The sequence below is a fragment of the Diabrotica virgifera genome, chromosome 8 (assembly GCF_917563875.1).
Source record: "Diabrotica virgifera virgifera chromosome 8, PGI_DIABVI_V3a".
NCBI lineage: Eukaryota > Metazoa > Arthropoda > Insecta > Coleoptera > Chrysomelidae > Diabrotica > Diabrotica virgifera.
Window position 1 is genome coordinate 181,134,651 of NC_065450.1, and position 27,040 is coordinate 181,161,690.

General features: G+C 32.2%; 1 protein-coding gene across 2 annotated transcripts in view; it reads left to right on the forward strand.

The window, feature by feature from the left end:
* Positions 1 to 791: 791 nt before the first annotated feature.
* LOC126890771 (elongation of very long chain fatty acids protein-like) overlaps positions 792 to 27,040 on the forward strand; it is a 113,847-nt gene continuing 87,598 nt past the window's right edge. For both annotated transcript variants that reach the window (XM_050659957.1, XM_050659958.1), the window contains exons 1-2: positions 792 to 997; positions 13,678 to 13,865. In XM_050659957.1, the coding sequence (XP_050515914.1) occupies positions 952 to 997; positions 13,678 to 13,865 (234 nt within the window). In that variant the 5' untranslated portion in view covers positions 792 to 951. The remainder of the gene's footprint in view (positions 998 to 13,677; positions 13,866 to 27,040) is intronic.

The following is a 27,040-nucleotide window of genomic DNA, read 5'->3' on the forward strand; positions in this document are numbered from 1 at the left end:
TAAAAATAACAGCTTTGTAATAAAATAATGACAAAAATCTCTTCAGGACCCTGAAGAAGTTGTTTGAAACTTGATTTGGTCACTTATTGAAATTCATAATAATAATTTTTAATCGAGTTATTAAGCCTTGAAAATAGCCATTTTCGCAATTTTAGAGAAAAATGACAAGAAACCTTTTTTGCTCAGAATTACCCAAATTATCTAAAAAAAATATTGCTCGAATGAAAAAATATTTTTGTTAATTTGTTTAAAAAAGTTTGTTTAAACAATTTTTCGACCACGGCACCGTCTGGCACCCTGTGGATATGTTATAGGAACCTCTCTTTGAGTAAATTTGTGCAAAAAATCGAATAGGAATAATTTCGCTAGCGAGGGCGACGATACTGACCGGTCTAAATACTCTGTATCAAATTCAAAGAAATACCTAAATAAACAACGAGCGGAAAACGACCCGTAGCTGTCAACATCCGAAAGATATTGTTTTCGAATGAACCGAACGCAGACGTAACGTGTCTTATACGCTACGTTACGTGTCTTATACGCACAATATGAATGGTTCAATTTAAAAACCTTTAAATTATATTTTTCGCAAACGAAACGCTACGTGCCGAAAACGCGACGTGCATTATAATATGAGGCGACCTTAAATCTCACTTGAGTGACTAATCTCGTTAAATAAAGTAAACTGGTAAAAAAAACTAAAAATTTTAATGAATACCTAGAAAAGTTTGCTAGTCTTTATTCTACATCCGGAACGAAAACATTAAGAATCCACATTCAATTAATAATTATGCAAGAAAAAAATGAATTTGAATATCAAATGCATTTTGATATCAAATTGCATAAAATTACTTATCTATGAATACTACAAAGTCAACTACCCTTTGTACATTTGAGTTTATTGTTTCAAAGTTTATAGATGCATTCATTCTCTGAATATTTTTTCTAAGAATGGCGATTATAACAGACGTTGTAAATGATTTTACTAGAATTATTGGTAAGATATTTTCATTATTTTGTTTTTAAATACAGTCGGAAAAATGAAAGAATACCCATGAAACATATAAAACACGCTGTATTTTCCTGTCACCGTGTCACAAAGAAAATTGTCCAGTGCAAGTGCATACATGTAGCAATATTTATTACATGTACTTGCGCTGGCCAATTTTTTGTGTGACACGGTGACAGGAAAACACAGCGTGTTTTATATGTTCGTTCATGGGTATTCTTTCATTTTTCCTACTGTATTTAGTTAAGATTATATTGTTACACACTTATTTAATATCAATTAATAATTCGGATAATTTGTACTCTAGGTGCCCCTTAGTGAGAAAGTTGTGGGGTAGTTCTGATATATTTTATTCCATATGTATTTTGGGGTGCTGAATCCGAATATGAATTTTGTGGACAAAATTTTTTAACGCAAATTTCTGCTTTTTTCCGCTTTTTGCTTAAATCTCGAAAACTATTAACTTTTAGTAAATGGTTTGTTAACAGAAATTATAGTCGGAGAGATAGAAGCGGACTTTGTGCGTGATTAGTAATATGGAAAAACTATACGGGGATATTTTGAATTATTTGTGTACATGAATTTCCCCAACGGCCGGGAACCAGAGTGGGGGACGAGGATAGTTATAAGGGGTCAAAGTCGTGGTTTTTACTATTTTTTTGTGACGTTCATGATCAAGAGGGTGCACCAAAATTTGGGAATAAGTAGGTCATGACGTAACTAAGTAAAATCTCTAGGGGCGGAACGCTGCGTGGCAGACAAATGGGTCGGGGTAGGGGTGAATATAAAAAATATAAAGGGTTTTTTCGACGTTCGTGATTGAGATACTGCACCTAAATTTGGGAATAAGTAGACTATGACATAACTAAGTAAAATCCCCAGAGCCGGAAACCAGAGTGGGGTACGAGGGTAGTTATAAGGGGTCAATGTCGTGGTTTTTATTATTTTTTTTGACGCTCATGATCCAGATAGTGCACCAAAATTGGGTAATAAGTAGGTAATGAAGTAACTAAGTAAAATCTCCAGGGGTGGCACGCTGCGTTGCCGACAAAGGGGTGGGGCAGGGGTGAATATAAAAATTATAAGGGATTTTTGTGACGTTCGTGATCAAGATAGTGAACCAACATTTGGGAGTAAGTAGATCATGACGTAACTAAGCAAAATCTCCAGGGGCGGAAACCAGAGTTGGGGATGAGGGTAGTTTTAAGGGGTCAAAGTAGATGTTTGTATTATATTTTTTTGTGACGCAGCACAGCATTTGTCCCCCAAGCAGCGTTCCGCCCCTGGAGATTTTACTTAGTAATGTCATGGTCTACTTATTCCCAAATTTTAGAATGGAAAAAGATAGAGATAAATGGAGGAACGTTGGACAGATCAGTTAACCTTCCAGCGGTGACGTACGGTCCACAGTTCCAACTATGAAATGAATCATCTTTTGCTGCGCCTTATTTCAAGAAAGCGCTTCGTGCATGTGCCTACATGTACCAAATAAAGTCCTTCGCTGCCCCGTGACGGCTTAGTTTTATACGAAGTTTTTTAGTGTTAGTAACCAAGTATTGGTATCACATACCCTACATCACTGAAATTAGCTATCTACCCAATTTACTGAAGATCAAGGTAAATCAAGTCAATCGGGTGCACTATCTCAATCACGAAGGTCGCAAAAAACCCCTTATATTTTTTATATTCACCTCTGCTCCACCCCTTTGTCGACCATGCTGCGTTCCACCCCTGAATATTTTACATAGTTACGTCATGACCTACTTATTCCCAAATTTTGGTGCACTATCTCAATCACAAACGTCGCTAGAAACCCCTTATATTTTTTATATTCACCCCTACCCCCACCCCTTTGTCGGCCATGCAGCGTTCCGCCCCTAGAGATTTTACTTAGTTACGTTATGACCATTCAAAAAATTTTGGTGCCCTATTTCGATCATGAGCGTCACAAAAAAAATAATAAAAACCGCGACTTTGACCCTTTATAACTACCCTCGTCCCCACCCTGGTTTCCGGCCGTTGGGGAAAGTCATGTACAAAACTAATTCAACATATCCCTGTATAGTTTTTCCATATTACTTATCACGCACAAAATCCTCTCCCAGCTCTTAGACTATTAAAGTAGGTACTTAAAACTATCTACAAATGTCACTATTTAGTTTTTTTTTAGACGAACCTTTCAGTCTCAAGTGCGAGTTGAAAATTGGATATTTTTAACGGTCTCTGAAAACCCACTTTTTACATTCCAAAAACTTTATTTTTTATTAAAATGCTGTGATTTGATAAATTTCTTTTGGTTTTCTACACAAATAATTAAAAAGAAGAAAAGGTCGAAATTGCACTAATTCAGTATGACAAAAGGTAGGCCTGTAACGAAGTAAAATTTAAAATGTCGTGATTATTAATATTACAAAAATTATAATACAGTCGGAAAAATGAAGGAATACCCTTGAACGTTGAACGATCACATCAATCACTTATTTTGTATTAGCTTTTTTTTCTATAAATAACAAACGTTTGTTATAGAAAAAGACAGCAAATACAAAATGAGTGATTGATGTGATCGATAATGGGTATTCTTTGATTTTCCCGACTGTACACAATGGGCGGAATGCATAAAACATAGTACCTGCTAATGCTTCAAGTATGTTCTATATTTTTAAAGATTTTACTATACTTGTAAAGCATTAAATACTTTGTAAGTGTAGTAAAACACTTACAAATCATTCGTAAGTGTAGTAACGCTTTGTAACTGTAGTAAAATCTTTAAAAATGTAGTACATACTTGAAGCATTAGCAGGTACAACGTTTTATGCATTCCACCCAATGTTGTACAATACAAAATTATATGAGCCGTTTTCTTTAAGAAGAACCTGGCTGTGGTTCTCCGGTGACGATGAAACCCGATATATATTCTGCTTGTTCTGGAAAATAAAAGAGGTGGTGTTAGTTCTAAAGGAGAGATGAGGATCGCAAAATAGATTGTAAGATTAAACAAACCTTCCGCATTGTGCTGAGGTTTTTCAATGGCATCGGGTCCTGGCTCAGGCTCTGATAGCTCCATAGTCAACGTCAGGGGGTCGTTCTTCTGGAAAATAAAAGAGGTGGTGAGATTCTGACTTGTGATCATATTTATATCAAGGAGAGATGAATGAGTATAAAATAACTTGTGAGATTCTAGATACGCGTCTTTCTCTAGATCAGTCCTTCACGTAATGTGCAAATTGGGGAAAAACCAAGGCCCGCCTTCCTGCATCCACAATTGCGTTGGCAGCCCTTTGTACATTCACATGAAATATACGGGAGTATTGAGTTTGGTGCAGGGTCAAATGCCGTTAAAGAAATGGAAAGGCTGAATATAGACATTTTAGGAATCAGCATTGCCCAATGGCCCGACGCAGGAAAGATGAAAATCAACAATAAAACAATATACTATTCAGGAAGTCAAGACACACAGATATGGTGTCGGGATACTACTAAACAAACACATTGATAAAGCTGTAGTAAATTTCATTCCATACTCCAACAGAATTATCCTCTTACAATTAAATCAGAATAAACCCAAATTAAACATAATACAAGTTTATGCTCCGACTGCGGACAAACCAGAGAGCTATATTGAAACGTTCTACGAAGACCTAGACAATATTTTATAATCCATTAAAACGCAGGATGTTAAAATTATAATGGGAGATTTTAACGAAAAGGTTGGATACGAAAAAGTAGAAGAATGTACAGGAGGATATGGTCTGGGCAACAGAAACGAAAGAGGTGACAGGCTTATCGAATTTTGCCAAAATAATAATTTTGTCATAACTAATACATTGTTTAAAATGCCAAAGAGAAGACTGTATTACTGGAAGTCACCAGCAGATCAAGAAGGGAGAATTGTAAGAAACCAAATAAATTATGTATTGATTAGACAAACATACAAGAACGCAATTATATCTTCAAAAACCTATCCAGGTGCCGACAGAGGAACAGATCACAACCCAGTAGTGACCAAAATTAGGCTCAAAATGAAAATAATAAAACGCAGAACAACAGATATAAAAATCGATACAAGTATACTAAGAAACCCACTCATAAAACAACGCCTGACAGATGAAATTAGTAACCGTTTAATGAATGTTAAAGAACAAATCCAGCAAAATACTGAAACAGAGACAAAATGGTTATTAATAAAGACAGAAATAGATAAATGTCAAAAAGTAATTCTTACACCAACCAGATACAAAAAGAAAAAATGGATGATGGAGGAAATCTTAGATTTAATGGAAGAGGGACGTCAGCATAAAAACAAAGATAATCTGATGTACAAAAATGTGGATAAACAAATAAAATAAAAAATTAAGCAGGCTAAAGAACAATGGTTAAAAAACAATGCGCATAAATAGAAAAACACCAGGAAAGACATGATAATTTTAACACACATAAAAATTAAGGAATTAACTCAGAACAACAGAAAAAGAAACCCGGGAATACTAAAAGATACAGATGGGAAACTTGTGTTGAGTACTAACGAAAAATTAAAGAGATGGACAAAATACATAAATGAATTGTTCAAAGACAATAGAACACAGCAGATGGAAGTCGAAGTAGAAGATGATACGGTTTTGTAGATATTAAAAGAAGAAATTAAATCGGCATTAAAAAACAGCAAAAATGGTAAAGCAGTAGGTCCAGACCAAATCCCAGTAGAAAGCTTTAAATGCATAAATAATGAATCCTTAGACATAATCGTAGACTTGTTTAACACAGTGTACAAAACAGGAAACATACCAAAACAATGGTTACTCTCAACCTTTTGTGCTATTCCTAAAAATACAAACGCTAAAGATTGCAGTGAATACAGAACAATATCATTAATAAGTCAAATTCTCAAATTATTCTTGAAAATAATACATGGTCGATAAATAAAAAACTAGAAGAAGGAATAGATGATAGTCAGTTTGGGTTCAGAAACGGACTAGGAACCAGAGAGGCGTTATTCGCTTTTAATGTGTTAGCTTAAAGATGCATGGACATGAACGTTGATGTGCATGTTTGTTACGTTGATTTTGAGAAAGCTTTTGACAAAGTAAGACATGAAAAATTAGTCCAAATTCTAAAGACAAAAAACATAGACCAAAGGGACTTACGAATAATAGCAAACCTTTACTGGAATCAAAGAGCACAAATTGTAATAGATAACGAACCCAGTCCAGAAATTGAAATCAGGAGAGGAGTTCGGCAGGGATGTATTATGTCTCCATTACTCTTTAATGCATACAGTGAAGCCATTCTTGAAGAAGCATTGCTATCTCAAAGTGAAGGAATAATAATTAACGGAAGATCTATTAACAACATAAGATATGCAGATGACACCGTGGTTATGGCAAGCTCTGCTGGATAACTACAACTACTACTAAACAAAACAAACAATTTCTGTGAAGAATATGGACTAAAGATGAATATAAAAAAGACCAAATACATGATAATAACTAAGAAAACAAATATACAAACAAGCATACATTTGGGAAATGTACCGATAGAAAGGGTTGATAAATAAAAATACCTAGGAACCTGGATTTCAGAGAAAAATGATCAAACAACAGAAATAAGGACCAGGATAGAAATAGCAAGAAATGCGTTTGTAAAACTGACAACAGTTCTCTGCAACAAAGACCTTAGCTTAGAACTGAGAGTAAGAGCTTTGATATGCTACGTGTTCTCGATACTACAATATGGACTTGAAAGCTGGACATTAAAGCAAGAACACATAAATAAGCTACAGTCATTTGAAATGTGGTGTTACAGAAGGATGCTTAGAATAGCATGGACACAGAGGAAAACGAACACGGAAGTATTGCGAGAAATAGGTAAAGAATGCGAAATAATAAACACAATAAAAATAAGAAAGTTACAATATCTGGGACACGTAATGAGGGGACCGCGATATGAAATGCTAAGACTGATAATTCAGGGAAAGATAAGAGGCGGAAGAAGTATAGGAAGAAGGAGGGTGTCATGGTTAAATAATTTAAGGGGCTGGTTTAGATGCAGTTCTATAGAACTCTTTAGAGCAGCGGTGGATATAGTAAAGATAGTGATGATTATATCCAACCTCCGATTAGGAGACGGCACTTGAAGAAGAAGAAGCAGGGGCCAAAGTGTTTGGCACTGGCATGAGACCACTAGTAGTTTTTTTTCCCCCACTCACTTGAATCTTCTTGTTGCTCGTCAGGTGTGACTTGATATTAAGTAATCACTGTTGAAGGCAGGGCACAGGCGATTGATTATGGCTTTTCCATACTCATCACCACGTTCTGATCTTTTCATAACAGTTTCTTTGAGTTGTAAAACTCGAATCTGATACACCTTATTGCGGTTGGTTTTCTGTTTACCTTTTCTGTTTTATAAACTCGGGTGTTATGACGAGACCACACATAAAACAGTGAGTTTTGAAATTAAGGGGTTGTTCGGCAGAACGTTTTTGAACTTGCTTCCTACCCTCCTCAACTTTATTCAAAAAAGCGGTAATAATTTTTACATCATTATAGTTTTTACGACATTTCCCATGAACCTCAACTGTAGTTTTTTTACTTAGCTCAACATGATGATCATCCTTCCTCTTCTAACTCGACTTAATAAATGTTTTAAACCTTATTCCCGCACCGTCGCGCATAGTCAATAAAACACACCTCAGAAGTGTCATAAATAGTGTGATGTTAACGCCTTTCTGGTCCATATTACTTAAAACTCTCTTTCTTGGTTCAAATAGATTATATTTACAATCACCTCCATCAACGACTAACCAAAACAATGTGTTTACATATAACAGTAACGACCTACCTTCACATTACTTAAATACTGACTACAATAATAACTAAGTTGCGTCTGAGTTTAGCGAACAGACTATATCTGTCTATATCCCCATACTGAAGGCTCAGCATATTTTTATATCGATCTAAATCATAACAAATATAGTTCAAGTTCTTGTTCTATATGTTCTTCTTGTTCCAAATGTTCTTCTTGTTTTTTGTTTTCTTTGCTTTTGCTTCTGGTTGTTATCGACATGTATTTAAAATTTATCCCCGCCTAATATGAAATCCGAAAATACCTTGTATGCTGTCGAGACGAAAATTTTTCTCTCCCCAAATATAATCAATTTATCCCACAAATTTTTAAATGTTTCAAAATTCAAATCAATCAAAAATAAAATAAATATGTAAAAACTGTACCTAGATAAAAAAATTAAGTCAAACAAATATTTCAAAAATTTTAAATATATCAACTTTTTCCGACGGGCAAATAAATTTTCCTTCACCTGTTTTTCCGTTTCCTGTTCCCCTCAAATTCACAACCAGAGATACTTTAATGTCCTACGTTGGCTCGCCATGTTCTTATGATCTGCTTCTTATTAATTTTATATTATTTATTATTTATTTGATTAATTATTTAATTGTCGCAAATGATACATAAAAAATGAATAAAAAAATCTCAGGGTGCCTTTTTATAATATCAAGAAAATGTCTAAATTATCTTAAGTTATACTTATCTTCTCTCGTGGGTTCAGTATCTCTTAGTTGAACCTAATCGGGATAAAATAGGGAAAAGAAATAAAGCAAAATATAAAATAAATATACAGAATTGTCTTTTATTTATCAAAATCGATACTCTAAAAATCTATCAAATCTAAAACCTGTGGACACAGATGTCCGAATGAAATGTCTACCATTTAAATTTATTCTAGTTAAAAAAAACAATTTATCGGTTTGTTCCCGATGACTTTGGTACAACAAAATGAACAAAACCAAATTATGTGTTCGCAAGATTAGCTATACTCCCTATTTACTTTCTGAAATATTGGAATTTTAATTCCTACGCTTTTTACTCAAAATTTTAGTTTCCGAACATAAAAATTAAGTTGACTGACCTTTTGCTTCACTCACTCTGATGTCTTCTCGTGACCCAAAACAGCTCTCCCTCGTTGACTATGTTAAGGGCTACTCATCAAAGCCCTCTCCGTTCTCCAGCTTCAAAACTATCAGCATACCAGCACCAATTCTCCAACGAGCCAAAGCCTCTTTTGACCAGTACTCGATTCACACAAACTCCAAAAATTCTCTGCTTTCCTTCTCACAATAATACAGAACCAAAGAGGTATTTCGTCTCAATTTGATCTGTCTCTCGTTCCACTTTTCAGCACTATTCTCCACTATCAAACAACCACTGGTACTTGCTAACTACTTATCCACGAAAACATCGAACTGCTCCTCAGCAATGCCAAAAACATAATAATGTCTTTTTCAAACTCACTCAACATTCAAACCACTTTTCCCCTTCCAACTTGCCAATAATCAGAAACATTTCTCTTTTCCAGTCGACAAACAGTCATTTTCAAAATTATTCCGACCATCCTAATTACTTTCGGGGAACCCTACAATATTTACTCGGGTTGAAACAAAGATATTAAAATTCCAAACTTTCTTTTAAACCATTTTTCTAGAAAATGATAATTACCTCTACCTCTGGATTCTATAGTTCCCGTAATAAACAATCTTTTTCCATTTTAAATCTAAATACATCGTCCTTTTCACTTTAATTATTCACAAAAGTCTTTAATGGTTCATCGGAAAGCTCATTAAAAAAGAAATCCACTTACATCCAAACTAAATTCTAATAAATATTTACAGATCAATATACAAGGTGTATTAAATTTATGTGCCCTCGTTATTAAAAAAAAAATTAATTTAATTTTCATTTTGCCTTTGATTGATAAATTGAAAACACAATAATACATTTATAACATTTATTCTAACGTGATATTTTAGTAAAATCTAACAGTTGTTAAAAAATGTAATCATGAAAAGAGTATTGCAGTATAACCCTTTTATTTGCTATTTGGTATAAAAACAAATCAATTGTGTTTATTTCATTTATAAAATGGTACTTTCTTTGATTTGTACAGTGTGTCAATTTCGTGTCAAAAGCTGATATCGAAAAATGCTTGAAACCGTTTCTAGGATAGTAAGGGGGAGTTAAATTGACATGAAAGGGAACTCACCCTCATCAACCCCCTAGGGCCCACCCACCACAACCAAAAAATTTAAATTGCAAACCCCTAATTGTGGTACATAATTGAAAAGAGTATAAAAAATTATATCCAATGGTATAAATAATAATTATACAGGGTGAAGCAATAATTGTGAAACTTTGGCTTAGATGAAAAATTTAATAGGGTTTTTGTTGAACTAGAAATTTGTTAAAAATGTCAATTAAATAAATGTTCAAAAAGACTTCCGTTGTTTTGTAAACAATAATACAGCCTATTTTCAAATTCGGCACGAACTTTGGCAAATATTTTTCTTGTAGTAGAGCGACATGCTTGCGTAATTCTTTCTCGCAATTCCTTAAGTGACGCAGGTTGAGTTTTATAAACAACTGACTTGAGGTAACCCCATAGAAAAAAGTCAGGTGGCGGTAAGTCTAGTGATCTCGGTGGCCACTCAATAGGACCTCTCCTTCCAATCCATTTGTTCGGATGATTAGTATCTAACCAGTGTCTAACTGGAGCTGCATAGTGAGGAGGTGCTCCATCTTATTGGAAGTGCAGCAAATCTTCGTCTAGGGCTAGGTTGCATTGGTCGTCCCTTTGGTTCTCTAATTCATGCACAATTAAAGGTTCGATGGTGTTTTCCAGCATATCGAGATAAATTTCGCCACTTAAATTGCCTGGTATGAACAAGGGGCCAATTATAGCATCGCCTAATATTCCTGCCCAAACATTCAGTTTTTCAGGATATTTCATCACTCCAGTACCTACAGTTTTGTTTATTTACATTACCATTCAGCATAAAATACATTCATCAGTGAAACAAATATTTTTTAACAATCTCGGTTCAACGCAAATTCTTTCAGTCATGAGTTCACAAAACTCAATTCGTCGGTCTGGATCATCATCGCCTACTTCTTAAAGAATTTGTGTTTTGTACGGGTGAAACTTATGTAATTTCAACACCTTTCTAACCGACTCATGTGAAAGCTCTGTCATTGCAGATACTTGACGTGTTGATGCAGTAGGCTCTATTGCAAAATTTCCAAGGACCTTAATTTGGGATGCTTCATTCAGTAATCTTGGGGCATCCCTTTTTTTATTTTGCATTGATCCTATTTCTCTAAACTTTTCAACTAAATCGCGGACGTACACGTGACTTAAATTTTTGTCCGGATGCCTTTCATTAAATATTTGAGCTAACAATAAAACCCTGAAAACGTTTGTTTTCTATACTTCCACAAAATTTATTATAACTAAGTGACTACAGCTGTTTCGGCAGAGTGCCTTTCTCAACTGATATAGTTTACAATGTGTTTGCCTTTTTAAGTCTTCAACTGAAGAGGTTGAGGAGTGGGGAGCTGTTTGTCTCGAGTTGGTCATTCAGAATTATATCTGTATTTTTCAGTTTATTAATTTCCATAGATTCTAAATCAATTATCAAATATTTGAGCTGTTCGTAAACAACACTGGTTCTGGGACGCAAATATGAAAATAATCTCCACGCGTTCAGGTATACTGTAAGTAAACCATCGTGCCAACTACAGCTTAATGACAGTACCGATCGTATAAATGATGAAAACTAATGACATTTAAAGGTCTCAAATAAAACAAAAATTATTGTATCTTACAGAAACCAAAAAAAAAACACAAATGTTTTTAAATTGTTTTGCAAAAAGGGCAAATTAAGTTTTTATACAAAAAAATGTACCGACGGATATTTATCATTCACAATAATAGTCCAGGAGATAGCATTACAAATATAAAAGTCATAGAAAGCCAGCTGATATTAACACCCTGTATAATTATTATTTATACCATTGGATAGCATTTTTTATAGTCTTTTAAATGATTTATCACAAGTAGGGGCTTGCAATTTAAAAATTTTTGGTTGTGGTGGGTGGGGCCTAGGGGGATGATAGGGGCGAGTTCTCTTTCATGTCATTTTAGTTCCCCGTACTTTCCTAGAAACGGTTTCAAGCATTTTTCGATATCAGCTTTTGTTCGTGAGATATAGCCATTGTAAGTTTTAAAATTGACACACTGTATAGTCTTATAAATTGTACAGATTATAGTCGTATATATAATTTGTATATATAATAAGCGAGTCTTCTACAGCTGTCGCAGCTTCTCGCATTCTAATTTCCAGCGTTTTCTGTCGAAGCAATCTTCAGTTTTTAGATCTCTGGCGGTCATTGTATCTTCGAAATCTTCTCTCCAGGATCGTCTTGGTCTACCTCGTTTTCTTCTAGTGGGTGGAGTCCATTTTTCTATTTTTTTCGGCCATCTATTTTCGGGCATTCTCTGAAGGTGTCCATACCAGTTAAGTCTTTTGGCTTCGATTGTATCTATTATATCTAGATCAATTTCCATTTGGTCTCCTAATATCTTCGTTTCTCACCCTATCAAGTCTAGTGAGTCGGCAACATCGTCTCCAATAGTTCATTTCCATTGCCTTAATTTTTGACTTGTTTCTTTGGTTGATTTCCCAGATTTCAACGCCGTACAACCCAATACTTTCTATTATTGTTTTATATATTCTTCTTTTATTTTCTTTTGTTATTTTATTACTCCACAATAGTCCGTGTAGCTGTCTAGTGGCTGATCGATCTTGCTTGGCCAATCCTGGAATGTATTTCATCGTTACTCCCTGCGTTTGAAGTTATTTGGACTCCTAAGTATTTGAAGACTTCTATTGGGTTTATAGTTCCCATTTCAATTTGTAGGAGTTCTGGTGTTTCTCCTACAACTAAGTACTCGGTTTTTCGTGTATTAATTGTAAAGCACCTCTTAGTGTACTCCTCTTCCAGTTTTCTGTGCATATAGTCTATATCACTCTCGTCTTCAGCTAGAATGGCTTGGTCGTCAGCGAAGTGTATTGCGTACAATCTATCGTCATCGATTGGGATGCCAATATTGCAGCACTTTCTTCTCCACAGTGAGAGTGAGAGTGCCTCATTTAAATATATTTTAAAGAGTGTAGGTGCTATGCAGCAGTCTTGCTTTAGGCCCTTACTAATAGGAATTTCTCTCGTTAATTTCTTTCGAGTTTTAATGTTTACCTTTACCGTCATATTTTTGTAAAGCTGTTGTACTGCTTGTATATTTTTTTACTTATTCCTTGTTTTTCCATTACTATCCAGAGCATTGAAAGTGGTACACTATCGTGTACATACGTATGTAATTTGTAAATCATTTTTTGTTCGATTATAGCTATCAACAACTAGAATAAATGTTATAAAAGACTCTAATCACGGACATACCTTTTTTTCTGTCACTTCCAACTTAATGCGTTAGAAAGAATTCGAAAAACTGTGACGCACTGAAAGATGCCTCTGAGAAAGAGTACTTGTTTTTTTATTTTTTTTATCTTACTGATCTTATTTTGTTTTCTTTATTTCTTCTTTGAAAATCACTAGAGGAATTGAGAATAATGTCAGAAAACAGGAAAGAATGGAAGATATGGGTGAATGTAAATTAAAATAGCGATCCCAAATCCAACACCCTGATAGGGTACAAAGAAGGGTAGAAAGAAAGAAAGAAAGATATGATTTATGATAAATTTATTTGAGTTACATGTTTGGTATGTAGTTGGTAAATAATGTCACATATAATCTATATATTGTTTTAGATCGAAGACATGAGGACTATATCGTTTCATCGCCAGATTTTTTCTGGTCATTTCTCCTCTTTTATGTTTTTTCAATTAAAGTACTTGGACCAAAGCTAATGAAAAACAGACAGCCATATAATATTCAAAATATTATTATTGGCTACAACGTAATCCAGATTGTAATGAATCTTTATCTTGTTTATAGAGTAAGTATATACAGAAGTATTATATCGCACCTCCGTTCAAAGAGTGTCATAAGTCAAAAAAGCAAAGTTTCCAGAAAGGACGTTTAAAGTTTGTCCTACAATATTTTCAGGTTTAATTCAAAAATTATCAAAATTATAAAAATAACTACTTTAGTCAGTTACAATGGTTTTTGAAGCTCTATAAAATAGCGTATTAAGTATATTAAAAATATTAAAAAAAAAAAACATTTTTTTGAGTTGTGACACCATACCTACAGAAAAAATAACGAAAAATTTACGAAACATTATTTATCAAAAGTTACACTTGCAGTTCAGAATATAATATTATCACTATTATTATCTGGTAAACAGACTTATATTTTTAAATGATGTAACTTTAAATACAAGAAATAAAATACTGCAAAAACAAAGATAAATACGTAATAAATGTGCCACTTTTCTTGAGCACATACTCAGATTGTTTTGAGTAAAGTAATCACATAATATACTGTCTTAACTCGACAGACGACGCTTTATACACATCTTAGATGGACAAATGCTTGGCACAAGTCGATATGTGACACTGTTTGTGTTCGGTGTTTCGTTTATTTTGGATAATCGTATAATGACACTAATGTTTTCTAACGATAAATACTTGACCCATAGGCATGACACTTTGTGAGATAGGAGTTTATAGGTTTTAGGGGAGTGCAATTAGAACGAAAATATGCATTGTTTCGGAAAAATTCAAACAAGCTTATATTTTTCTAAAACTTTTTTTGTTAGTTTATACACATGTTTAAGTAAAAAGTTCTACTCGAAGATTTGGCCGCTAATTGTTTATTAATTGTTTAAACAATAACAATTTTTTTATCATTTATCATTATCATATTATTTATCATATTTATATAAAATATCATTAAATTCATCATTTTACTTTCACCAAATATGATTCTATTTTGTTTTTGATTATGCTGAATTCGAATATGGCATTTCAATTTGAAAATTCTTATACAGAAGCTCTTATACAGTATGTCTGCGTAGCTAGGTACTACATGGAAAACTTTTTTATTACCAATTTTAAGAAAAAATGTTATTTTTCATAAAATTCTCTGAATAGTTAAAAATCAAAAGCTCAACCATCAGATATCAAATTTTATCAATTTGATACGAGTTATGTCAAAAATATGAATTTCGTTAAAGCGTAAAATACCTTTATATTCCAGAATATCAAAAAATGCTATTATGAAAAGTTGTTTTCAATTAAAAACTATGTTTAAATATACAACTACATCATTCTAATCGAAAAATTTTTTTAAATTTTTTCTCAAATTACGGATATTCATCATTTTATTAAAATTATGATAACTATTTTTTTATCACTTTTACGAAAAAACTTATTTTTCATAAAATGCTCTTCCTGGTCTAAAATCTAATATACAACAAACTTTTGTAATTTTATACGAGGTATGTAAAAATATGAATTTTTCTTAAGAGTGCCTTTATTATTCACAATATTTTAATTAGAAGGATGTAATTGAACACTAACACAAATGTTTTAATTCCAAACAACTTTTCTTATAACATTTCTTGATATTGTGAAATGTAACGGTACTTTACTCTTGAGTGAAATTCATATTTTTTGACATACCTCGTATAAAATTAATTAAATTTGATATTTGATGATTGCATCTTAGATTATATATGATGCAGAGTATTTTATAAAGAAATAAAGAATAACTTGTTTTTGTAAAACTGATAATAAAAAAGTTATCAATAGGTTCCAAGTTACGCAGACATACTGTATAAGAGCAAAAAAAATTTTTTTTGCTAAACATTTATTATTGTTGAAGCTTATTATTAAATGTATTATAGGTAAGTTTTACAAAAAAAAGTTTTAATCACTTTGTGTAAAAATTTTTTTAGCTGGTAATTTTCGGTTTTTTATTACATTTTTGCTATCTTTCTTAATTTTCTCAAAAATAAATAGTGTATTTCATTTCTAAAGTAAAATAATTTAGTGCACTTTAAAGATTACCTCCTAAGCTTTAAAAAATCACTTATAAAACTGAAATAGATCTGTTCAAACTTAAGTAATACCGTCTTAAATTTGGTGGTACTTCTATAAAACTACGAAGATTTCAAAAATTACATTTTTTGAGACGTCATATCATTTGAATAAAATTTTTGAGATTTTTTTCGAATTAATCATTATTTAGTAAGATGCTTGTAAGGTAAGTTGTGCAAAATTGAGTGTTTTATAAAAAAAGTTGTATTAGTTACACATTTTTAAATCATTTTTAAACAAAATTCATGTAAGGCGCAGTTTTCGCCCCCGCTGTACTTATGCCCATATATTTTATTTCTTTTTATTATAACAATAATATAGCTTAATTATTCTTCTTCCATATTCAATTTGTAAAATTTTATTTGATCCACTAGTTAAAAAATTACATTAAAATAACTCTACACTAACCGTGCACTTCGCCGTACGCTAGTTTACAGTGCGCCAATGTTTGTGAGAAGGGTGACTTTAGCGTTATAAATAAAAAATTATAGAAGATACAGATTTAATTTTAGAAAATTCTTTATATAAGGTTTTTTTTGTAAAATTTTCTGAGTTTTTCAATGGTCAAGTCAGTCTTTTTCTAAAATTTATATTTTCGGAGTTATTTAAAAAAACATCTAATTTCGTAGTTCATTTGTTTAATAAAAAATGAAGCACCCAGTTCCCACTTCTCGAGTAGAACTTTTTGATATGTTGTTTATTAAACATTTCTTAATGAAATTACAACAAGTTCTATCTTGTTTGATTTTTCCGAAGTGAAAATCTATATGCATTCCCCCATTTATTAAACTGTTAGTGCAATCAAACCGATTTTAAAATTTTTTCAGTTATGACAGACACTATTTGAGCGGATGTGCGATATGGTTTTCAAATTACTGTTTGTGTTCAAACTGCAGACTATCTTCCTCAACGTAGCTATGACACCGCTTTTGTAAGTTTTATCATGTAGTTATGGGTTGTTTGCTGACTGCATGGAATTCCTCTTGAATTCTTGTTTTAAATGTTCAATATCACGTAATGGGGTAACGAAAAATTTGTTTCTGTGTACTTCCTACACAGCAAAATCGCATGGTGTTGGGTCGCGTTGTAACATGAAAATTTCACATAGATCGACAACGAAAACAAAATTGACAGAACATGTTAATACGTCAGAAAGGGATGAATTGTGCCACAGTTGAATAAACGATGGTTCGTTGCTCAGTTCGGTGTAGATATGGGGTGGTTTTTTATGAGGTTGTTTCCTTACATTTTCTTATTAGTTTAAAAATAGATGGTAACGATATAACAATAGGAATAAGATATTGGGCGCCATCACCTACCAAGAAATTGGAAGGCGAACCAAATAAAAAACTTTATATTCCAGAAAGCCACTGCGCATCCGCTAGGAAAAACATTCCGATTCGGATTTTTTGCACAATCTTACTCAAAAAGGACCACTTTTAACAAATTTGCATGTTGCCAGGACCAAAAGTGAGTCAAAAATGTTTTAAACGTTTTTTTGTTTTTTTCCTAAAATTATTTTTTTGCAAGGAACGAAGTTTTTTTAGGTTTCTTGAATCATTCCAAATAGAAAAGGTATTTAGTAACTTTTCTCTAAAGTTGATAGTTTTTGACATATAAGCGATTAAAAATTGAAAAATTGCAAAATTGGCCATTTCTAACCCTCAAAAACTATGTGAAAAACTGAAAATTTGAATGTTGCCAATGTAGGTAGATATTCCTTAAACATCGATTGATGAAATACCAAAGAGCTTTTTGCAATACAGTATTTAAGGACTTTAAGGAAAAAACCCGAAAAAAGTCGATTTTTATTTTTAAGTTATGATATTGGGGCATATAATACGGTATACTAGTGGCGTCATCCCTCTGGCGTAATAGATGATTTTTTTTAAATATGAATAGGGGTCGTGTGGTAGCTCATTTGAAAGGTTCTTCAATTCACTATTCAGTAATGTAAACATTTACATAATTATTTATACAGGGTGTCCAAAAAATTTTTATTAAATTAAATTATTTGACAAAAAAAAAGAAGTAGAAGTACACCCTGTATAAATAATTATATAAATGTTTATATTACTGAATAGAGAATTAAAAAACCTTTCAAATGAGCTAGCACACTACCCCTATTCACATTAAAAAAAATCATCGATTACGTCATCACGCCCAAATGGATGAGGTCACTAGTATACCATATATGCCACAATATCATAACTTAAAAATAAAAATCGACCTGTTTCGGGATTTTTCCTAAAAGTCGCCGGTTTACGAAATAACGAATTTATTCCTTTCATTTGCACCATACTGTCGGTGGAAAATAGTGTCGCGCACGCTTGATTAGCAATTAAAAAACAAAGGAGTTTTGAATATTGTATTGCAGAAAACCCTTCGGTATTTCATCAATCGATGTTTAAAGAATATTTACCTACCTTGGTTACACTCAAATGTTCAGTTTTTCAAATAGTTTTTGAGGGTTAAAAATGGCCAATTTCGCAATTTTTCAATTTTTAATCGCTTATATGTCAAAAACTATCAACTTTAGAGAAATGACACTAAAGACCTTTTCTGTTTGGAATGATCCAAAAAACCTAAAAAAAACTTTGTTGCATGCAAGAAAATAATTTTAGGAAAAAAACAAAAAAAAAACTTTTAAAAAATTTTTGACCCACTTTTGGTCCTAACAACATGCAAATTTGTTAAAAGGTGTCCTTTTTGAGTAAGATTGTGCAAAAAATCTGAATCGGAATATTATTCCTAGCGGATGCGCAATGGCTTTCTGGACTATTAAAACAAATTATTCACGTAAAAAATTTATAAAAAAACATAGTTATCGCAAAATACATTTCCATAAAATATAAATATAATATAACCTACCCTATTCTCAGTTGATTCGTACTTAATTGTTGCTCAAGAGAACAAAAGAAACAAGAGAATGGAATGAGATAACATTTAATAACCAAACATTTTTGAAATAAATAAAATTTATTAAAAAAACAGAGAAAAGGAAAATAGTATGGACCTCTGTCAGATGTTACAATTAAGAGTGTCCAATTATTATAAAAAATATAAAAAGGCTTAAATGCTTCAAATATCTTGTCCAAAGCACTCACGATTCACTGAATTTACAGTACAAAAACATAGAGGGTACAATAATATTAGTTATTTCTATGAAAAGTTTTAGCAAAACTCAACCAAAAACTATGATTAGCCGTAATGTATTGGCTTTTTCATAAACTTCCAAATAATTCAGCTCATATTACCTGCTCATATAACCGATTATGTATGTATGTATGTATACACTAAACTAGACTGGCTTTTCTTGGCTAATAGCGGCCACTCCGTGGTTTCTTTATAAAAACTTCCAACACTACATTTTCAGAAACCGAACTTCACTTTCTCTTAAATTAAACTTAACTTCTTTCTTGACATAACTCTTCAGTACCGGTGGCACGGCCCGAGGCTCTAAACTTGTTACTTCGACTGCCAGACTTAAAACTCCTCTCAGAACTGAATTCAACTGCCCGATCCAACTGAGAACTTGGGCCTCCTCTTTCACCATATTATCTTCTAGACCACTAAGAAAAATATCTAATCTTTCTTCCATTTACCATTGACCAATTAAAAAAATCCAAATATACTCACCAGAAATATACTCACTCACAAGTCAAACCCACACCAGCCATGATAATATTCTCAACAATAAAATAATGATAAACGCGTACATTGTCCAATCTTTCACATGAAGTTGATGACCTAATCATTTCTGCGCGTGCAGTTTTTACTGGGAACTATTCACAGTCTCGAAAGAAATCCAAACAAACTCAATTTTCCATCGCCTTGACCTTTGTCCGTACTCTTCATTACTCAAATTATAAAAACATTTTTCAATATTTACGTCGCATGTCTGATAATTAAGTTGTTTATCGGCGGACCTAATATAAACACTCCAAAATAAAATAAAATCAATGGGAAAGTCCCCGTAGCTGGCAGTATACCATAGTTAAAAAACCATACAGAAGTAAAAACTTCTTTTGTATATTGGTATAAAAAGTTTTATTAAAAAACATAAAAGTCCTCCAAAAGGATTTGCAAAACGTTTTCAATCTGAATCAGATCATCCTCAGTGCGTTCTGCTTCGTAAAAGAAACTAGCAACTTTTTGAAAAAGGTTACATCGATATTAATGGTTTACATAATACTTAAATGATATTTGTAGCGACTCCAAGTCGATGTTACAAGATGAAATGTGCTAGGAGTGCTCAAAGGGCAACATGGTTCCCTGCTCGTTAAGAACTTGTGGTTCTTGCCAGTTCAATGGACTGGTTGGTCTGTGTCCATTGAACTGGCAAGAACCACAAGTTCTTAACGAGCAGGGAACCATGTTGCCCTTTGAGCACTCCTAGCACATTTCATCTTGTAACATCGACTTGGAGTCGCTACAAATATCATTTAAGTATTATGTAAACCATTAATATCGATGTAACCTTTTTCAAAAAGTTGCTAGTTTCTTTTACGAAGCAGAACGCACTGAGGATGATCTGATTCAGATTGAAAACGTTTTGCAAATCCTTTTGGAGGACTTTTATGTTTTTTAATAAAACTTTTTATACCAATATACAAAAGAAGTTTTTACTTCTGTATGGTTTTTTACTCCAAAATAAAACTTATGTGAGCTCCACACTCTTGCCGAAGTCGATCGAGGTTCAACAAGTATGAGAGCATAGACGGCCACCTTGTGCAACTTTGCCTCACTTCGTTCTACTTCCATTCTCTGTCGGTCTGGTGCGTCCGAGTCAAAGGGATCTTTGTCGGTATCGCACCGCTTGAATGTGTTCCTCGCGAAGTAGAACTAGTGTGTAGAGAGGTACTACGGACTTCGGTCAACTTTGGCGAAGTAACTTCGCCGAGAGTGTGGAGCCCACTAGAGCGGAGAGTTAAAAACGATGACTATAATATGTGAGAAAAATTAACTATTTTCAAATACTGACAAATAAGATTTCCATTATACCGGGGGCGTTGAATGAATACGGTCTAATAAAATCGGATATAATTAAAAAAAAGAAAGTGTGTATTTTGTACGCACGTAAGAAGGTATACGTCTATTATCAATATACTTTAAACAGTTTATTTATATTTTATTTAAATATTAAACTAATTTTAATACTTACTACTTTCCAAAAATTTTTATTAAAATAATACCAAAAATAAAAAAATAAAAGAATAAAACACACACAAACACATTAAAAAATGCCACAAAAAAATGATTTATGAATAATAATTGTTGGCAAAAATTTTAACTAAATACCTATTGCCTGAAAAAAATTATATAATACATATATACTGTTATGCTCTATTATATCTATTTAACCTTTAACTACCCGCGCATCAAGTTATAACCTAACTACACGCGTGGCGTACTTTGTACGCCACAAGAAAATACACTTAAAAACAGCGGATTTGTTTAATTTTTTTTTAAAATACACTTAGTTGTTTGTTATAAACCTTATTCGGCATCAGTGAATACTTGGAGTTCCTTTTCAGTAAGCAGGGTTGGCATAGAATTTTCCCATCTTATAAAACCCAGCGGGTTTTTTCGGGTTTTTTCAATTGATAAAACCCACTATTATTGGGTTTTTTTGGGGTTTTTTCAAAAATAGCAAATTTTCAGTTGAATGAACGTCATATTTATTTCTGAATAAAAACAAAAACTAGCATAAGGTGAATACAAAACGAGAGAAACTGAAACTAAACTAATAAAACACTTATTTTACACATGGTATATAGACAAATAAAATAATAAACAAGTTTCTTGTTAAAAAAAGCAACAGCAAAGCATATTAGTTATCAGGAAAATCAGAATCTGTATTTTTGTTTTCATTCCCAATTCCCATTCGTTATTCGTTAGACTCGGTCGAGGACGAGGACTCGGTTCTTAAATGATTATATATTTTTACCAAGTTTGCAGCTCTATCGGCACCTAATCTGTTGCGAAGCTTGGTCCATATTAATCCATATGAAGAAAAAATCCGCTCAATAGATGCAGATGAAGCTGGACATGAGAAAAAAGATAACATATAAATACAAAATTCATATGGTATTTTATTTGTTTGTTTATTTTTTATTGATATCAGCTTCCACCATTTCTTTGTTGAGAATTTTTTGACAAGTTCTTCTTTGAAAAGTGTTGCGGGGAACATATCTGTATCCTTAATCTTGAATGATAACATCACTGCCAAAAACTCATCAGAAAGATTCGATGCAACCCATCGTTCGACTGTTTCCTCTTCTTCCCTGTAAGTCGTCTTCCCATGTATTTGTGATCCATAGTATTTGCAAAAAGGTGAAATGGTTGAATGGCAAAGTCATATCTCTTTTTTATTTCTTGTCTGTATGACTGTAACAAATCATGGTCGAGGGCATCTTTCCATATTTCTACTGCATCAGAAAAGTTTACAGAATCGCTTTGGAATCTGTCTAGAGCTTTCACAATAACGGCAAGTTGTTTTTGCAAATACAGAGCCTCTCTATATATGGCGACATTATCTAATATTTTGGAGATATTTTTATCAAATTCTTGCTCCTTCTCTGTCCTAATTTCAACATATATGTGATAGTTGCTTATAAATTGCTGACATTGTCAAGTTGCTTTATTTTGTAAGCATATTTTGTTATTTTATTATTTTTGCAATAAAATTCATAATTTTTGTAAAACTTTTGATAGAGCAGAAACTATATATCAAATCTAAATAAAAAACTGAAAATCCCCAAAAAACCCGAAAAAACACTAAAAAACCCAAAAAACCCGTCGGGTTGGGCCTATAAAAAAACCCGGGTTTTTTCCAACCCTGTCAGTAAGCCAATTGGGATTTATAACTGGAATCATGGAATAACTGGATTCCATGATAAATAAAATTACTAATAAAAAAAGAATGTGTGTGTACTTTGTACACCCGTAAGAAGTTACACTTCTATTATATAATTTTAACGAAATAAATATACTTAACAGTTACAATACAAAAAATTAACAATAATTACCAAAAATTAACCAAAACTTAACAATGCAAAAATTAAAAAAAAAAATATGAATCATCCGAGATTTGAACCCGCTATCTCGCGATCTCTCGATCTCTGGTCTAATGCTCTACCAACCAGGCTATCAAGGCACGTGTTATTGACGTTTCGGATATACATAATTACACATAACGGTGACAAGTGAAATATAAAAATAGATATTTTATTATTTTACGCCCAAGGAAAACAAATTCAAAGACACAAAAATTATAATAAATAATACATTTACTAAAAAACACTAATATATTATTTTAATGGCTTATTTGCGCTGATAACATAATTTGACAGATTAGCAACTAAACGTCATACTGTCTGTGTGCGCATGCGCGCAGATTTATGAAAAATTTTACTCTTAATCGCGCCTAAAGAAGTTTAACTTCAAAAATTTTTTTAAATGTGATTTTTTACAGGAGAAAAAGTATTGTTTACAAAGAAAACTATATTTTTTGCCATAATGACTAAAAAACAATTAAAATATGTACTTATATTACGACTTATAGTAATATAATCCTGGGGTATATTGTCCACCACCGGAAACAACAAATAATAAAATGTAAATTACGATCTTTCCAGAACGCCGATTATAACGAAACTAAAACCAAATTGTAAAGCACATTCCAGTGATAGGTTAGAAAAATAAGCAAGGTCAAAAATTTAATTTTTAAATATATTTCCAGTAGAATTCTTATATCTGGCGTACAAAGTACGCCAGCGCGTGTAGTTAAAAGTTAATTAGATTGATTAGCAAATTCTTACTTTAATTAATTTTTTAATTATTTTATTTATTGCCTATGTAAAAACAAAACTAAATTCAAAATAAATTTTCCAATCAATTTTATTCTCAGGGCTAATTTTGTATTGGATACAATACCTGTGGCCTGTGGCTTCTAATATTTCTGACTGCTTACTTCTTCCAGGGTGGAAACAGGGAAATTGAAAACACTCAATATCATATAAATGTAATCTATTATTTTTATCAAATAAGCTGTGTACATGTGATTCAAAAAATATTAAATTTAAACTTTGTTGCAACAATCTCTTACTTAATAAATTAAATTCTAACTCTGATATCTCCTTGTTTTGACAAAAAAAATTATTTAATTAATTTATCATTTACTCATACAAAATTTAATAAAATGTACTTTTCTTCATTTGACTTGATTTGTCAAATTTTAAATGACTAACTGCGTAAAAAAAAGTTCAATAAACAAATAAACAAATATGGGTTTGATATAAACAAATTTTCTCCATTCCGACAAATGATTTGAATTACCTTTTTGTTTCTTCACTCCCTCGTTCTCTGGATTTCCGTGTCCTTGATTCTCCCAACACGCACTCTCTGGATGTTGCGAAAAAGTCCCTCTCGTCAAGACTGCTTCCAAAAATCATACAGGATTTGCTCGAATTCTGTTACTCAGTTTTCCTTGTTCGATATCTTGTGTAAAAAGATATTAATCAGCTACTCGTTCTAGACAAAACAAAAGATGCTCCCTCGGACCAGGAAAAATTGACTCTTCAACCGGTCGACAATTTGGTTTCAACTTGATTCTGCTCGCAAAGGCTGATCACACACACTCTACATTGATCACTAAACTTTTAAAACAAAAACTGGACTGCCTTCCACCGATGTTAATTATACAGTGCCCTCTCGTCTCTCGCCAAAATTCTGACTCCCTTCTACCTCATCTTTCCCACTCAATCCAAACCACGCCTCTCTCAAAAAACTTTCATCCCCATTTCTTCTGAACCAAATATTTTTTCACAGAACTTTCCCAATTTGTCATATTTCAAGAGATATCATAATTAGTTCTTTCCTACTTTCTACTTAAACCTCTAAGCTTCATACAATTTATATACCACATTAAAAACCTTCCCGGAAAGGATCTTAAAGCCGTCTTTGTTTTCGACCACGATGTCCACTTTCTAATCACCGCATTGTTTGTTCATGTCCAGTGCATTTCGTCGAATCACTTATTAGTCGTTTCACTTTTTCCCGAAACACTTGCTTAATAGCAAAATTAAATTCTAAACAATTTTGGTGATATACAGGGTGATGAAAAACTATGATTTCATGGTCGTTGATATAAATTTAATTTTTTCTGAATTTCTTTACAAAAAAAAAACAATTCTACAACAATACTTACAATCATAAAATTTATAAAAAAAACTTGCATTGGAGATCGAACCCGCGTATATTAGGGCTGTTAGATTGGAAATCAAAGCGCTTTACCATTTAGCAACTTAGACGTAGCAGTCATGTGGGAAGATACACCAACTAAACGTTTACACCATACATTTTTGACAGTTTCTTATTATATGAATTTAATCAAATTACATAGTTTGATTTTTAAACGCTTTCCTTTAGTTCAATAGTTTGCGTCAAATTTCTAGACGTTAATTTGACTGCCTTTTCTTCAATGCAAATGAATGAAAATTTTCAGACATATGCATTCGCGGGAACAATACACGAATAGTCAATAAAAATTTTTTATTTATGTATATTAATTGTTAAAATAAAAAAAAAAACGATTTTAATGGAAAATGCTTAAATTCTCATCTTTTTAGAATGTAGAAACTTGAAACTTTTATGGATTGTAGCTAATGATATGAACTATACATAATTTCACGTTAATTGTTTACGTTATGCTTAATAAATAAACAATAAAGTTTCAAATTTTGAACGCTCATATATTTGTTTATATAAAAATCAGCGCTTATTCGCGTCAAATTTCAATACGATACGAAACAAAATTTCAACCAAAACTCGAATTCAAAAATTTATGTTTTTATCGTAGTCTTAGAAAAACCACCGGAAGAGACGTTTTGTGCTACAATTAAAACTAGAATTCGTTTTGGCGTATTAATTAGTTAAACGCCTTTCTTTAGTTCAATCGTTTAGGTCAAATCTTTGGACGTTAATTTGACTGCCTTTTCTTCAATGCAAATATCCAAAAATTTGCTGACACATGCATTCGCGTGAAAAATACACGAATAGCCAATAAAAATTTTTCTTATGTTTATTAATTGTTTAAATAAAAAACGATTTTAACGGAAAATGCTTAAATTCTCTTGTTTTTACAATGAACAAACTTGAAACTTTTACAGATTGTAGCTAATTATATGAGCTATACATAATTTCACTTTTTACGTTAATTGTTTACGTTATGCTTCATAAATAAACAATCAAGTTTCAAATTTTTTGCCGATTCCTACTACTTTTCATGTTGGTACATCATATGTTTTATACATATTTTAATAAACATGACGATATATTTTAATGTTTAAAAAGTGTAAAACTAAAAAGTAAAAAATAAAAAATACGAAAAAAAATTTTTTTACGTTGTAATGACACGCTTTTTTTCAGTTTCGAGTGACTAAAATTAAAAATATTATAAAAAAATCAACTAAAAAGCAAGATATAAAAAAAAAATAAAAAATCTAACACATTAGTTAAAGAAAAGCGTGGGCCGAAAACCGTTTATTCGATGAAGACGCGCCACGCTTTTCTTTGACGAATGTGTTTAATTTTTTTTATATTTCGCTTTTTAGTTGATTTTTTTTATAATATTTTTAATTTTAGTCACTCGTAACTAAAGAAAAGCGAGTCTTAAAAAAATTTTTTTCGTATTTTTTTATTTTATTAAAATACAACAAAGCATATAGTAAGAAACCAATATATTAGATAAATATTGGTAGAAATTTTGTTCGTAATCAAATTATGTAAATCAAAGCATTACCTACCTACTAGGTAAGTACATTATTTTTTACATTTTCCAAAGAGATAGCTATGTAGATAATTTTTTATTACAATACTGAAACATTTACAATTACGTACCTGTTGCTTTTAAAAACTATTTAAAAAGTCACTACAATTATAAACTTGTTTTTGTCTATGTCCTCACAGCAATTAAAACTAATTTACACAACATTTGTTTACCCATAACCTCCGTATTGAACAATTATTGACAGATTATTTTAACACCCAATCAAAGCCCGTATAACGTTGCAGCTGCGCCCAGGACCAAGACTTTTGATGAATTCGCGCACATAAACATTTACTC